Source organism: Polypterus senegalus, chromosome 13 (genome assembly GCF_016835505.1).
Source record: "Polypterus senegalus isolate Bchr_013 chromosome 13, ASM1683550v1, whole genome shotgun sequence".
In the NCBI taxonomy this organism is placed as follows: domain Eukaryota; kingdom Metazoa; phylum Chordata; class Cladistia; order Polypteriformes; family Polypteridae; genus Polypterus; species Polypterus senegalus.
In genome coordinates, this window is record NC_053166.1 from 51,162,406 (window position 1) to 51,176,072 (window position 13,667).

The window sequence follows — 13,667 nt, forward strand, 5'->3', positions numbered from 1 at the left end:
TAAAACATACTGGAGTTGAGGTCTTGATTGACACCGGGAAGGAAAGAGCAGCTAAAAATAAGTCTAAGTAATTTCCACCTTTGCCTTCAGAAAATTCAGCACTTTCCTTTTGAGAGTTGCCAGTTAATCTTGGAAAGTGGGTAATAAAGGTGTATGGCCAGCTGCTGTTCTTTATTCCTTCATACTGTGTACATAATCTGTAATTCATGGCAAGTCAAGGAATGTGTTTTATGGAAAGCTCACTTTTAATTTTAAACAGCTGCACATCGAGATCTGATTTTCTCTGTCAGAAATTAATTGTTGAAATTTGCAAAAAGTTTCTGCAATTGTTATTGGCTTCTTCAGGCTAGATTAGCCATTATTGAGAAATAGTAAGAAGAGATGAAGGGTACAAGTAATCCACATGACTATTTTGGGTGTATATCTAATGGGAAAGGTATAAAGGTAGAGCAAATTGCAAACTCATACTATTTGGCCAAGTTCTCCAGGTTCATGTTCACATAGTCTCAGTCAGCAAAGGTTTTTGGTTTTTTTTTCTTTTATGAATCCCAAAGGTCTTAATTACCTTGGCATGTGTCATATGTTCTCTTTGACCCTCTATAAAGACCACAACCTTTTCTGTTGCTCCATGGAAGATGGTGTCCCTAATAGTTTAACCAAATGATGCATTTGTATTCACACTTTTTCTAGTTTCTTATCATGGAGTTCTCTTGACTTTTAAACAATTTGACCTTCTTTCTTGACTCAGGTCTTCTGTTTCACCTTAAGTCTCTGTATCTAATGAAGCTCTAAGGGTCATTATGTGGGACTGATAACCATAGCTGCTGACAGATTATTGTGAGGACCAGCCCACAATGTTGTTGCAATACATCTGTAAATATGGAGAATGATCAAGCTGTGGCCACAGTTCTGTCACTGTGTGGAAGTACACAAAGTCTTCAGACAAACGGCTTTCTGATGAATTTACTAATGTTCTTAACCCTCTGGTCTCACAATACTAGCCAGTTAGAACAGTCTTAGTATCCTTATGCTGTATTTCATTTGCTATAATGAATGATTACTTGATTTACCTACCGGTCTGCACTTTGTTGTTGCTTGGACAACAAACAACATATATTTAGGTGATTTAAGCACACGTTAGTTAATTCTAGTTTCTATTCTAGCAGCTGTTTAGAAACTGATCATGATTTATATTTGACTGGATCTTGGACCATACAGGGCACTATACATTACAATATATCACATCACATATGTACTCTTATTCATTGTAAAAACGGTGTCTACAATTGCTTTGCAATAGCTACAACTGTGTGCCCATCTGAGCCAATGACCCTGTGATTATGACACTAAGTATTAAAAAGAATTCTGAATCTGTGTAATCCCTTGATGATTAAGTCAGTCCCATTTTCCTCTTTGATTTAGATTCCCTTGTGGATTTGATCTCTGACTTGTTTTTCTCAACTGGCTTTGTTTGACTCTTGAAACTTGAACTGATTTGCATATGCAACTGGGTACCTACCCTCTGGTGTCTTTCATTTCTCCTCTTTCTGCCTACATTACCCTCTTCGGATTTTGTTAGATTAAGTCATTCACTTTCATCTAGGAAATTCACATCACACAAAACACCACCAGCACATTAAGAAAAAAACCTTTTTTCTATCTACTTATAGTAGGCAATATACTGTACATTACTTGAACAATCTGAGTATAATTTAAGAGAGCAATAACAGAGTCAAATGCAATTCAGCTGAATGTTACTTACCTTTGCTGCCTGTAGTAGGTGGTGTGAACAACAGTTCACCATCTCCTATAAAGAGAATTGGTATGCTTAATTGAATCTGCCAGCATTTTATTACTGCTATTCAGATCATGCTAATTTCAGCACTTGAAAAATTAAGTACAAACTATGAAATTCTGTATCTTTTAATGTATTCTTCATTTTGGTGTGACCAATTGATTATATATATATATATATATATATATATATATATATATATATATATATATATATATATATATACATATATATATCCACCCATTATCCAACCCGCTATATCCTAACTACAGGGTCATGGGGGGGTCTGCTGGAGCCAATCCCAGCCAACACAGGGCGCAAGGCAGGAAACAAACCCCGGGTAGGGCGCCAGCCCAACGCATATACAGTATATATGTACTTTATATTACTTAAAAAAAGCAAACCATCAAGAATGTAAATTTCTTTGCAAAAATTATGGATATTGTTTCTGCCTCAGATCCACAAATAAGCACAGCTACAGCCATTCCAATGCCTTCTTACTGGAGAACTGCAGCACTGGTTAAGGCAGTGGTCTATCAATGAATTCCCACCCTAAAACCCACTTGTATATGTACGAGTTGCTTTAGAATTGCTTTTAAAATGAATGAAAGTAAATTAGAATGAATAATACAATACAATACAGTTTATTTTTGTATAGCCCAAAATCACACAAGAAGTGCCGCAATGGGCTTTAACAGGCCCTGCCTCTTGACAGCCCCCCAGCCTTGACTCTCTTAGAAGACAAGAAAAAACTCCCAAAAACACCTTTGTAGGGACAAAATGGAAGACACCTTGGGAAAGGCAGTTCAAAGAGAGACCCCTTTCCAGGTAGGTTGGGCATCATTTTATACATTTTCTGAACCTGCTTATTCCGATTGAGTGTGTTGGAGAGCTGAACCCTATCCTAGCAGTATTGACTGCAGGTCTAGAACCAAACCCAGATGAGGTGCCATGTGACTGCAGTTGGAGCTGGCAGTCAGCCAAATCTGGACAGCTTTGAAATGTGGAAAGGAAATTGTGAAAAAAGGAGAATATTCAAATTTCATAAATACAGTAACCAAGTCAGGATCTAAACCTGCTAAATGGAACAAAAACTGCTGTATGAAAGCTGCAGATAGAGTTTTATTTCTTTAACTTTTCACAAAATTAATAGCAATACTGTATTATACATAAAGTATCAGGTAATACAACATGCAGAAACACAAACAGGGAACTTACATTTTTAATCCCAAAGTTAAACGTTTTCAGGAGCTTTAGAAGGATACTTAGTCTGAACTATTGACAATATTCATCTAGAAATATTCCTTGCAGCTGTAAAACAGCAAACCTGAAATGACGGGGTGGTACTGTCCACGATTGGGGTAGGCCTACTGATACCACAATTAGACATTAGTGGTTCCTTTGGTAGTCCCTATGCTGAATTAAAAAAATAAATTGCATAAATTCGTGCAAGTTTAATTTGTCAGACAGGCACTTAAATCTGTCATTGGTTTGGTTCCTGAGGTTTAAACAGAAACAGAACTTAAATTCAAGACCCATAGTTATTTGAGGGCCTGTGTGGCAACATCTAATAACCCCACAGCTTTATCAGTGAAGATTTGTCAAATAAGTGTGGAGAGCATTGATTGAGGTACCAAATCGAGGATTTACATCACAAGAAACGTGATTGTGTGCTGGAATGGATTTTTTTTTATGAACAGTGTTAATAATATAAAATATTCTGCTCAGAATTTGAAGCTAGAGCTAGCATCATATTATAAATAGCACAAAAAGCAGATCCTAGGCAGTCGTTAATGACTGAAAGTTAATCACTTTATAATTATGGGGTAAAATTTATTTCTCTTGTGATTCAGGCAAAGGAGACAAGCGACAATCAAACAGATGTCTGATTTCCCCTGTGCTCACTATGAGACAAAGCTTTTTAATTGCTCATACTACCCTTCCAATATGAAGTGGCTTATTTCACTGTGTAGTGCTGGGAAAACAGGCAGCTGAAGCACTAATGAAGCATCCTTAATAAGATGAAGGGGGTGGGGGGCTTCCACATTGACTGATTCATGGGAAAAACTCAGAAAAAAAAAACAACTTTCAAACAAAAGCTTTGACGTAAATGATATGTTTATGAAATGAACTGAATTTCTCTTCACATGGCTTTCCTTAACTGTTCTATGTTCCTCTTGGGGCTGGTGACACTGAGACTACAAATAATTCAGATACTGTACATGCTTAAATCACATGTCTCACATGTGAGCCTCAGAGGGACTGGAAACATGCAGGGAATAACAGGAGTTGGTTGGGGATAATATGCGACAATGTGTTTTATTGGCAAACCAAAGTTACTTCATTAGTTGCCATCTCACTAGGTTTTTACCTACCTTCTGCTTAGGGGTATAAGATGCTAAATAATACTGTGGGGTGCACAGTTGAATGGCATATGATGTTTTGTACATCATAATTACATTTTTTGCATATTATGATTTCTCAGATGTAATGGCAGCGCTGCAACCAACTATCATGTTTGAAATGGGCTTCATCCCTGACTTTTCTTCTATTTTTGATTATTTGTTTATTTTTATGTTTTTTGTACATTATTTTGTTAATGTTCTTAACAAAGAAAAACCTAATAAATAACTAATTAAATTTTTCATAATCTTTTTTATTGGTGTCATGTATCTTTTTTCTTGAATCTCTCTTTTTCCTTCTTATCTTCAGCCCTTGAGTGTGGTGGGGTAGAGCAGGGCTATAGGTAAGCAGTACAGCACTGCTACTGGGGTCCCTAATTAACTAGTTGAGTAGACCCCAAGCAATCTGATGAAGCATTGACTATTCCAGACTTTCATTGTTTGTCTCTCCTTTTGTGCTTCCCTACTTCCGGCGCTTTGTTGGTTTTGGACCATTTCATTTGCTTCTTAGGTTTTGATTTTTGTTAACTGGATTTTGGCTTGGTCATAATTTTTGTTGGTCTTTTTAATATTATTCTTTTCTTCTTCCTGTCTCTATGAATAAAGGACTTTGTTATGTTGCAGTTTTGAATTTAGAGGTTTGTTTGTAATTATTTTGTTAATATTTTGGAATTAAGGACTAAATTTTAGAGTTTTTCATTGTTTAAGTTGATACTTACTTAATTTATTAAATTCATTTTATAGAAAACGTATCCAGTTTGTTTATTTGAACCTGTGTTTTGTTGGTTAATTTTCCCTTCATTGAGATTTTAAGACTTAGAACATTTTTTTTAACGATTTGGGTCTTTCTTGACATTTGTAGGTTACTTACATCTATCACCCATTATTAACACAACTCACACGTACGACAGCTCCGCAGAACTCGAAGAAGGCCCTGCACAGCTACTCAGATTATTATAGGCTATGCAATCAGGGTACCATAAACGCAGCACAAATCACTAACCACAAACTGAAATATTACATATCAAATTCAGTCAAAAATGATACTGACAGTGCCACTAACTGCTGCGCACATCATTTACAAAAACAGAACTTAAACATGTTCTTTTCTAATAATTTTATTAATTTTGTAATTTACATTACAAGGAGTGAATTATAACAAAGTAATCACACCTATGATGTTGCATCCTATTTAAAGCATGTTTCAGAAGAGAAAAGATTCAATGTGATTTCCAAAGGTTACCAGATGCTCAGCATGATGAATTTTTAAGCACAATATTAATAAATGTATGCCAAATTCTAAATGTGTTTTGAACAGTTCCTTATGTTGTGAATTTGATTTTTTTTCATCTGCTTAAATAGAACATCATTTTCCATTGTGTTAATGTGATTTGTTTTGACTTTATAATAATTTTTAACACTCTACTGGAAAGATAAGGGAAATCTTTATTTCAGATCTACAGGTACAGACAATTCCAAAACATGCGACCCACATGTTAACATTTAAATTTCCGACTTGTCTTTATTTTCAGATTAAGTTGTTTTTGTGATTTGTCCCTACTCCCTATTTATCCCCACTATCTTACCCTCATTTACTGTCTTTAGTATATATTATAAATTACCCTCACGTGCAGCAGTCAACTGAATGTTCTGTTTATGTGATCATACTTTTATTATCAATAATAAACAGCAAACACATCTAACAATGAACAAAATTGACTGAGATGGCTATTTAAGGAGCTTTTTTGGCCAATGTTTTCTGTAGCATTGGCTTGTGTAGCTTGTGTTCTTGCCCCCAAAACAGTTTTCCGTTTTATGATAAAAATGCATATTTTATCCTCAGGTTCCCGTTAATAATTGTATATGTGAGGTTCAACTCTCTGAAGTTTTTTTTAGTTGCAGCTTTTTGCTTATTGTGTCTGTTTTTAGACTTTGGCTTGACTTTAATCCACATTTCTTCAATAAAAGCTTTAGCTTTTTAGATACAGAGCTAACAGCAACGAACATATCTATGTTTTTCAGGGAAAGATGTATTTAGAGATTAGGAATTTTGAATTTTTTTGGATTGTTTTAATACTTGTGAGTTAATGGATTTTCCCTAATTGGTTTAATATTTCTGTTATTATATTTGCTTTATTTATTTAATAAGGTGTTCTTTTGTTTAGTTAGTTGCTTTTGGTTTATTCAAAAGATCTTAGACAATCACCTTTATACTTTTTTATGACACCTTTTTAACTTCTTTAATGTATTTATTTTGAATTTTTGCTAATTAGTAAATTGTATTAAATGTTCTCTTGTTCTTCCACAAAGGGGTTTTTGATGATATTACCATTTCTTTAGTGATACATAACAACAGCATGAAGTGAGGTCTGATGACTACATTTACAATTAAGAGTCTTTATCTGGGTACAGATATTCTGAGGAGATATAAATGTGTACAATGGCCAGCTTTGAGCTGTATAATATTATGTTCTGCACACATTAATGAGAAGTGTATTTTATCAATAGCTGATTTTCCTTCATTATCAGCTCTTACTACTGGGGCTGCCTCAGAGTATTTTGGGAACAAATTGCTTAGTGATGCTGCCTCCATATCCACCATTGCCAGACAGTGTGTTCACCATACTGAAGGACAAGTCAGTTCTTTCTTAGCTGGAGATTTTGAGCTGATGCATTGGCAGCTCTGATTGTGTGAGAGTGCCCTGTGAAGGACTAATGACACCATTTAGGGTTGTTTCCCAGCATGTGCCAAGATAGGTGCTGGATTGCCTGCCACGCTAAACTGAATAGTCATATTTGAAAATGGATTTATCAATGGAATGATGATTTGAGTACAGGAAAAGCTTCATATTTCAAATAAATACTTTGCTCAGACCAAAAACATTTGGCTACAATGACGGATCCATTCATATGCATTGTTGAATTTTCATATTTAGGCTATTTTAATGAAAAAAAAATACTTAAATATGTTTTCAAAAAAAGAAAAATATACAGTATATGTAATCTTTTCTTTTTGTTATAAACAATTTGCAGTTGCTCAAATTTGTTAAATGAGAGAATGAGTAGGAATGACGTCTGAAAGCACACTGTTCTTAAAGCGTGGTGGTACGTTTTATGCCAGTGGGAGTTTCCTTCTGAAACTTGGAACTGGGGTGTTCATTTTTTAGGGTATTTTTAAAATTTTTTTAAATGTCCATCAACAATTTAGAGCCTTTCAGTAGAGTTGAACACAACTTTCTCAAGATGAATCACTTCAATGTTTTTTGCTGCATTCACATTACACACAATGCACACGTGCATATGGACACATTCATTATGGGTAATATGTTACATGGCTGAGGCAAATTGGTTCTTATTTATTCAATTACCATCCTTCAGATCATGTGGACTGACTTTATATGTATGGTGGCAGTAAAACGCCCCTCCATTCAGCTACTTATTGCAATTCAAAGTTGCAGGGAGTTGGCACCTACTGTGGCTGCATCACACACAAGGCAGGACAGCATCTAGAGTAATGCACCAGACCATTTCAGGGCACTTACACATATGCACACCTTCCCAGGACATATGAATGTTTACTGCCACAGTAATAAAAAAAAAGTAAAACCAAAAAAAAATTAAATGATTGTTTAAAGTATAAGTGTAATAAGAAAACAGTTTAACGTGTACAAAAATGAATATCTATGTGTATGTGCATAGCGTTTTATGTAATGTTACACACCAGAATATTTCTTGTCTTATTATGAAACCACTAGCCAACCCACGGCATACCATACGCCGCATAATCAGGCCGGTTTTTTAATGATTTTTAAGCACAGGGAGAAAATTAACGTGAAAAATCGGTAATGTAATAAATCAGCAAGAAAAGCAACATTGTAACAATGCACGGAACGAACCAACACACAATCGTCTGTGCGGTGCTCAGGGTGAACGGGAGGAGAGGAGAAGGACGTCCACTCTGCTGCCTCCGTCATGGTAGTCTGCTGATTTCTCATCCAGTATGCACTGCCTGCTCATGTGCCCACCTCCAACTCATCACTCGAGTCGTTGTCGTATTTGTACAGTCCAGATGCACCTGTGACTCACGTAGACTTTTCATTGCTCTGTGCGGTTTTGGCTGCCTTTCTATATATAATCCACCAAGACACCCGACCACGGTAGTAGCGAGGTGGGAGGGGGGTGTGTACAAAGTGCAGGAGCATCTAAGAAGAGATGTTTGTCGCAGATGCGAATAGCTGTATGTAGCGTGTAAAACAGTTTGGTATGGTGCACGCGGTTGTGCGCCGTAACCGAAAACTTAAAGACTGGTTACTTCATTGTGTATACGACTGTAGGTGAATGAAAAGATGTAACTCTGGAGAGGGCAACATACAATACAGCATTTTACACACTGCATACAGCGATTCACATCCGCGACAAATATGAATCTTCTTAGATGGTGCTGTCGCATCCACCCACGCTTTCGAAGCACACACACTGCCTGGTCATGTGCCCGCTTGCAAGAGCAACTAACAGAGACTTGCCCACCAACTGTAAGACCATGGGATACCCCTCGCAAACTGTTCTACACGCCGCATACAGCGATTCACATCTGCGACAAACAAACTGTTTTACACACTGCATACAGCGATTCACAGCCGCAACATGATTTTTCTTTGATGGTCCTGTCGCGTCCACCCTCGCACTCAAAGCATACACACTGCCTGGTCATGTGCCCGGTCGCAAGAGCAACTGACAAAGTCCCAGCCACCGAGTCTAAGACCATGGAAAACCCCTCAGAAACTGTTTTACACGCTGCATAAAACAATTCACATCCGTGACAAACAAACTGTTTTACACGTCGCATACAGCGATTTACATCGGTGCCTCTGTGTGAACCGGTCAGGCACAGAGAAGGTCAGCTGCTGAGAGAGCGTCTCAACTGTTGCAGGGCCTGCATTGGTGACGCAGGTGAAACAGTAATGAAACAGAGGCACTCGGCTTATTGGTTTTTAAAGACTGCTTCCTTCATTGTGTTTTAACCTCAGTTTTAAAGGATTGTTTTAAGGATCCCATGGGATACCCCTCGCAAACTGTTTTACACGCTGCATATAGCGAGAAACATGCCTCTATGAACAGTCAACATGGCTCAGAGCTGCATGTGGACACTACGACAGACGAACATAAATGATGCCGTTTTTCCTGTGTCGTCACGTCCGAGTTGGTGGGCGTGGTTCTGCGAGTTGTCGTCCTATCCAATGGTCTTAGAGTTGGTGGGCATGGCTCCTTCCTGCATGCGCCATGGGCGTCTCACTTGTCGGCGGCTTAGTGAATCCATGCCCCTTCCGGCGTGCTTTCCGTTGCTTTCCATGGTTGTCTTGCCTTAGTGAATATATATATATATATATATATATATATATATATATATAGATAGATAGATAGATAGATAGATAGATAGATAGATAGATAGATAGATAGATAGATACTCTTATCAGCAGCAAGACAGTCCACATCACAGCTTAAGCCTTGCAAACACCTTTTCCAGTAAAAATCGTCCACGTGGGGGAATACAATCAAATTAATACGCCATTACATTTAGTCAGGTGAACAGAGGTGTGGGAAAGACAGCAACAAACAATATATTACAGTGTGCTTTTACACTTTATTTTACGCTATTCTTATATTTGACGTGTTTTACTTTAAAACTGAAATATAACCTAGAGAGTCCAACAACATTACACTGATTTATATATTAAAATGTGTCATTTTTTGTTGTCATATAAAAAATGTAGGAATTATCCTGTGTGTGGTACTGTAAGCCATAGGATGAACAAGTGCCACTGTTGTATTGATTTTCCATCAAGGTGGGTGGGTCAAAAGGGTACTAAACTAGTAAAGAAACGTTGCTCTGGTATTTTTATCTGTGATCCAAAATATTTTCAAATATAAATTTATCTTAAAATGCTTGTATTTACCTAACAAGATTTGTGACTGCAATTGCTTTAATTCTGAGTGTTTGGTCTTTCATCACCTACCACCTCTGATTATTATTTGTAAATATTTATAATGCTTTGTCTTCAAGCAATGAGAAGGCTATAATAAAAATATTTTTTAAATATAAACTTAATGTGTGTTTATTTACGTGAAAGGATTATGATAGGATATGTAAAGAACTTAGGAGGGAAATGACAGAACTATGAGATGGGTAAGCAGATTAGCAGATGCCACAAAGAGAAGTAGTGCTAATAATGTCAAGGAGACCCAAGAAGGTTATGTTCGCTTTATGTTCCTAGATTAGGTCCACGAGCCAACACATTGATCTTCAACTTCGATTTCATAAGGACAGCCGAGGTTTGTGGGTCTTTATGTATTTTTTGGCAATAATTAAAACCTCCTTTGCTTGGGGTCTCTAAACCTTTTAGTTTCTGGCTTTGAATTGTGGTTCTTGTGTTCTGTTGACTAAGAGTTGGATTAATCCATTTATATCTCTTGCCAAGTTTACATTATTTGGCTGTTGAAGTCTCCTGTAATGGTCTGCATTTTTTAATTGCCTTTTTGCCTCCCAAATGTATTGGTTGCTATCCATTATTAGTAATATTTGTTTTTCCTGTCTTGTGTGTCTGCATTAGGGTTAGTGGTGTATCACATTACTTAATCAAACAGAAGCTTCAATTAGATATGTTTCTCAAATCGCCACTAATCCCATTTCAGGCTGGAGGTTTCTTATCACTGCTGTTATCAACATTCTATTCAATAAACTTTTTCTACAGTTCCGTGATCTCTGAATGATTTGGATTCTGTAATGAAATTAATAAGCCATTACCTTTATTTAACTGAACAGAGGTGTGGGAGATGCAGCAACACAAATTCACAGTAATGCCTGTCACTGAGAACCTGCACCTGTGTGTTAAAAAAAAAACCCAACATATTACATTGTGGTTTTGCACTTTATTTTATAATATTTTTATATTTAATGTGTTTTACTTTAAAGATGACATATGTACTAAAGTGCGGTGGGCTGGTGCCCTGCCTGGGGTTTGTTTCCTGCCTTGCGCCCTGTGTTGGCTGGGATTGGCTCCAGCGGACTCCCGTGACCCTGTGGGTGGGATATAGCGGGTTGGATAACGGATGGATATACCCTAATGTGTCCAGCAGCTTTATGCTGATTTACATTTTAAAATTTTTAAATTTTGCTGCCATATAAAAATGTAGGGACATTTCATTATGTGGCTTATCATACCACACACAGAAAAAATGTCACTGTTCGTTGTATCAATTTCCCATCAGGTTGAGTGGGTCAAAAGCGTACTAAACTAGTATAAGAAGTTAAGTAATGCTTCTCTAGTGTTTTAACAGTGATTCAGTATATTTCCAGATAGAAGTTAGCTCTTGCATTTTGCCCAATTTTGCAATAGACTAGGGTCCCATCCATGGCTGTAACTGGTGCTACTGAGCTGATAGCAGTAAAACACTAAATTAAAAACTGAACAGCAGAGATTGATGTTGCATAAGCAATGATGGATCATTTTAAAGAATGGTCTGGGTAGTGCTAAGAGTTAGTACATAAGAAATAAGTCAATATTAGTGTTTGAAGGATGAAGCAACAGTGAAGTGAGAAAGAAGCCAAGATATAAACCATGAATCTTTACCTAATATAGTTCTTGCTTAAAGCAACACTTTTTTAAAATTGTTCCATTTATCATTTTTAATTGTAAAGGTCAGACATTGTTTCTTTGTAAGCTGCCATCTTATCCCCTGGCCACTATGATTACACAGGTGACAGGGCATAAGCACATTGGAAGCAAGAGAAGGTTTACATTCCTATGACCTTGAACTGGACTAAGTGAGTTCATAAATGTGTGAATGGATGGGTTTAGGCAAATACTTCAACAGACGGAGATCCTTTAGAGAATGTCGTCCTGCACTATGCCTGGTACTGCATTGAAAATTACTTTAAGCCATTTCAGACAATGAATAACGTATTGAATTTAGAATTCAGTTTAGTATTTTCATTTTCTTTTGTCTTGATTTTCAACCAATGCATATGTATGTTAAGTATACTGCATGCCCCCAGTTTCTGCTACCTTTGCAAAGCTATGGGAGATATTTAAAATAATCTTAAAATTAAATAAGATGTAAAGACAGGGTTCACCTGTTAGGTGGGAGTTAAGGTCAATCACACTTGGATCTTGCCCATGCAGTACCTGACTGGTCAGGCATTGTGCATAAATCACACACACTATATTTGCCAAGTGGTTTGCCAGTAAGGATCTCCTTTACAAATGCATGTTTAATATCCATACAGTAAAGGAAACAATTGTGCCAGTCTGGAGTAAAAAAAAAAAAAAACAAGTAAAATGTTCTCCTCTGACATTACTGAATGTCACCTTCTGGCATCAATTTACAAGACAGATGCCCGCTAGGTCTAAAGACACCAGGTGTTTGGTGGCTTTGATGCACCTTTGTTTCACACCCCCACCAAGGCTGTCCTCAGATGTCACATCCCTGATGAAATAAATAATGTACTGACCTTGGTGCCAGTAATGGACAGACCTGGACAATGGGTTTTTAACAGAGAGTTCAGTTCAATTTATTTTTAAAATGGACTCTTTCACAGTAGCATAGCACTGATTATTAAAGGCAAAGCAGCACACAACCTATCGGTTAACATTGAAATATCCATCTGTTTTCCATTATTAGGATGTTGGGAGCTACATCATCAGGGGCATATCAGAAAATGACCCTGGACAGGGCACTAGCCCATTAAATTGCTCTTCCACCCAGATAAGGCCAATTTAGAGTCTCCAATGAACTAAATCTGTATAAAGCCAGGGGACCTAAGAAAAACCACATATAGAGGGCATAGTAAGAATTTGAAAATCCAATACAGCCAGACTAGACAAGCAACACTAGTCACTGTCACCATGCTTCCCTAAAATAGAAAGGTAGCATATAATAGACACAAGTCACATGTTTAAAATATGTAACGTCAAGTGGAACAGAAGAGAAAGCAAGAGAAATAAAACATGAGAGCAATGCGAAAATGGAGAAAATCACACCATTGGGTTCTCCTGAAAGGTTTAATGTCCCAAATGACTATGTTGTTATTTGAAGGGGACTGCCTGGTTTTCAGTCCAACACTAGTGTCGGTCCACAGTGTGCCATTAATTCCATGCACTGTGAATTATCTTCTAATAGATACGAGAAATGTGAGAGCTGAGACACAAGCAGAGATTTCAAAGACTCAATTCTTGGAGGGCGACAGCAGCTACAGATTTTCATTCCAGCCTTTTTCTTAATTAATAGCCAATTACTGTGCTAATGATAAATACTTTGCACTTCAAAACCATATAATTAAACAAGGTGGCATGTAGCATTAATAGCAAGAATTGGCTTCTAAGTCTAAAAATACTTCCAACAAAAATCAGAAGCCATTACTGCTCACCAGGAACTGAGTTTGAGACGACACATCCAAAATATCTCATATCTTA

General features: G+C 37.0%; 2 protein-coding genes across 5 annotated transcripts in view; one reads left to right on the forward strand and one right to left on the reverse strand.

The window, feature by feature from the left end:
• zmp:0000001268 (CYTL1 domain-containing protein) overlaps window positions 1-13,667 on the reverse strand; it is a 173,489-nt gene that overhangs the window by 97,672 nt on the left and 62,150 nt on the right. For both annotated transcript variants that reach the window (XM_039774524.1, XM_039774525.1), the window contains exons 3-4: window positions 11,000-11,076; window positions 1,763-1,807 (exon numbers count right to left, since the gene is read on the reverse strand). In XM_039774524.1, the coding sequence (XP_039630458.1) occupies window positions 1,763-1,807; window positions 11,000-11,076 (122 nt within the window). The remainder of the gene's footprint in view (window positions 1-1,762; window positions 1,808-10,999; window positions 11,077-13,667) is intronic.
• stk32a (serine/threonine kinase 32A) overlaps window positions 1-13,667 on the forward strand; it is a 161,287-nt gene that overhangs the window by 71,067 nt on the left and 76,553 nt on the right. The window lies entirely within an intron of this gene.